The sequence below is a fragment of the Malania oleifera genome, chromosome 1 (assembly GCF_029873635.1).
Source record: "Malania oleifera isolate guangnan ecotype guangnan chromosome 1, ASM2987363v1, whole genome shotgun sequence".
NCBI lineage: Eukaryota > Viridiplantae > Streptophyta > Magnoliopsida > Santalales > Ximeniaceae > Malania > Malania oleifera.
In genome coordinates, this window is record NC_080417.1 from 7083559 (window position 1) to 7086700 (window position 3142).

The 3142-nt window shown below is 38.9% G+C and overlaps 1 protein-coding gene across 1 annotated transcript; it reads left to right on the forward strand.

The window, feature by feature from the left end:
• Positions 1 to 529: 529 nt before the first annotated feature.
• Positions 530 to 1623, forward strand: LOC131144456 (bZIP transcription factor 11-like). Its single transcript, XM_058093124.1, has one exon. The coding sequence runs from the start codon at positions 575 to 577 to the stop codon at positions 1205 to 1207; it is 633 nt and encodes a 210-aa protein (XP_057949107.1). The 5' UTR covers positions 530 to 574; the 3' UTR covers positions 1208 to 1623.
• The last annotated feature ends 1519 nt before the right edge of the window (positions 1624 to 3142 follow it).

Sequence of the window (3142 nt, forward strand, 5' to 3'; positions counted from 1 at the left end):
TTTGTGCTGGCTTTGGGTTTGTGACCAGAATCTTCCTCTGACGATCCTTCCTAGGATGCCACTCATAACCCGGTTCGGAGATCCTTACCGAGTCACTCCTCACTCATTAGCCTAGCCTAGCCCCAACTCATTCGACTAGCCCCCAGCCACTCCTTCCACGTGGTTCCACGTCACTCACTCCCACCCCACTCGCCTCCCACACGATCGCTCCACCTGGGCCAGACACGTGCCTTTCTCTGGACCCCGCCGGCTTTGTTTCTTCGTGACTAAGCTTAAAAAAAAGTAAAAATCCAATCTCCAACACGGCCCCACCAGATTATATCACCCCCGTCACATGTCTTTTTAAAAAGGCAGCGTGACCCCACCTTAGTGCCACCTGACTCAAAAGCCATATACCGTATCCGTACGATATACGCTTATGCATACGGTTTAGGACGAAAATATCCCTGCTCATACCCCACGCGGGCCCCACCATTAGCCTCCCCTTCGCCCATAAATACCGCACCACCACGCTTCGTTTCTTCCCTTTCCCCCTCCTACCTCCCTCCCACACTCTTTAAGAAGTTCTCCGGCCATGTTGTCCACTTTCCCGGCCATCTCGCCGGCCAATGCCATGCTCGGAAACCCTTTTCCGGCTCTCGACGGCTGTTTCACTCTGCGGGACGACCAGGGAATTTCCCCGGTCGTTCAGTCCCAGAAACCCGTTCTTTTGAGTTCCGGTTCGGATGAACCGAACCGGAACGAGAACCCGAACCCAAACGCTGTCCGTTCGAATTCCTGTTCGGGATTGTCGAGCCGGACGAACCAGGATGATTCGACGATTGACGAACGTAAGAGGCGGCGGATGATATCGAACCGGGAATCGGCGAGGCGGTCCCGGATGCGGAAACAGAAGCATCTAGAAAACCTGAGGAGCCAGGTGAACCGGCTGAGACTGGAGAACCGGGATTTCATGAACCGGTTGAGATTCGTGAGTCATCACTGCGAAGCGGCGGAGAGAGACAACGACCGGCTCCGGTCGGAGTACATAATTCTGCAGCAGAGGCTGTCGGAAATACGGCACCGTTGGGTATTGATCAGGCGGCTTCAACAATTGTCGTCTGCATGGCCATGCAATAACCCAACGATGCCGTCGAGCTTCAATGAACAAATCTTGTCATTAACGTGTTTCAACGCACAAGACCCATCATTAATTATTACTCAATAAAAATAATTAAGACCTCGATCATCATTATTAATCTCATAAAAAAAAATACTCAAAGGCACGAGCATGCACGCTACCTACCTAGGATTAACCCCTCAGATATAATCCATTCTGTGTACGTGGGCGTCTGCAAATTAGAAACGAAGGGGGCGCTGGGGGAGGAAGAGCTGCGAAAAGGAAGAACAAGTGGGGATGGGGTTTCGGTGGCTTTTGCAAAAGAGAGAGAGAGAGAGAGAGAGAGAGGTTAATTTGATTAGCGAAGTTGAACCAGATAGATTTTTATATTGTTCTGTAAAGATAAGGGTAGCTAAGCTAATTAAGCTATATAGTTAATTAGTGGTTGGCTCTTGATTATTGTTACGTAAATCCCAAGTAATTAATTAAAGTGTTTTCATGTATAGAATTAACGTTTTACTCAAGCACTATGGGCTTTTCGTGTTGTTGTTACTCCTTTTAAAATTGTGAAATAATTTGAGCTCCACCAACGTTTTATATAAAAATATATATAAAATAATATAATAATAATGGTCTGCTGAGTGATTAAACAGATTCCTAAATGCGGCATATATGTGTCATATCATATGGCGCCTTTGAAAAATTTAAGTCTAAGATGGACTATAATGGCAATAGTGGGGATTGAAATGACCAAAACGCCCTTCCTAATTAATTGATCCAATTAATGATTTTTTTATTAATTAGAAAGGGATAATGAGGGATCGATCCGTGAAGTCCTCCCATTCATTTGGCCGTCTCCTTATCCAGAAAATATATATAATTCAATTGGGTTTGGCGTTTGAACACGCATCGCACAGCTTCATGGAGATAAGGATATAGCAGATAAAAAATTTTGACCACCTTTATTTTTAAAATATTATATTATTTTCAATATATATATATATATATATATATATATTGATGAACCGGAAACTCCAATCATCATCACGCCATTTTAGATATTATGGTGCGGCACCAAACTCAGAAGATTTTCAATATATATTAATATACACTGATATTGATTAAGAGCTGATCTAACAGGATTTAGAATGATTGTTTGTTGTGCCCGAAATAAACTTTTTTTAGGGGTATTTATATGTATGATTTCAAAAGATATTAATTTTTTTTTTTAATTTTTCATTCATGATAAAATTATATCCTATATTATAAAGTGAAAATCATTTTATTTCTTCTATTTTTATTTGGTACAATTAAAGACCTTCTAATAATTAAATTCATGAAATTAAAATTGTCATTTTTTGATTAAATGTTCTCCTAACTTCTTCCTCTTCTTCTTTTTTCCTTTAAGAATTGTCAAATAGTAATTAACTCAATCTTTGGTAAATTAAAGTGGAACATACTGGAAGTGAAATAGAATGAAACAATTATATGACAAATATGCAAAATCAAACAAATCATTAATAAGCCCAGTCAAGCTAGCTCAGGTGATAAGAAAAACTTGTGACTTTAGTGACCCTAAGGTCACAGGTTCAATTCTCTCTTAAGGCATTACGTCGATAAATTATTAAGGTGCGTTAATGGACGGACGGCTTTCACTCCCCCTGGTTTAGTACTACACCATAGTGTCCAAAATGACACAATGGTGGTTGGAGTCTCCGAGTTATCAAATATATATATATATATTAAAGGTAATGCTAAGATAATATTTTGTATACACCTCAATAAGTTTCATTAATGTAGTTGAACCAAATTTGGATAACAAATATAATTATTCCTCAATTATACCAGTAAAAGTGTAAGGACTAAACTAGTTGTTGCTTAATAGTTTAAATATTAACTTATAACAATGTATTTATTTATTTTATAGTTTTTTTATTTTTTTTAATTAACTTTTATTTATTTTTAAAAAAAATAAAACTCATATTTTATAGTTTTCAATTGTTTTGACGTACAAAACCTGTTGTGATACTATTTTAATATGAT

What these genes read in the sequence shown, in the direction of transcription:
- LOC131144456 (XM_058093124.1), top strand. Translation starts at nt 575, where the DNA reads ATGTTGTCCACTTTCCCGGCCATCTCGCCGGCCAATGCCATGCTCGGA.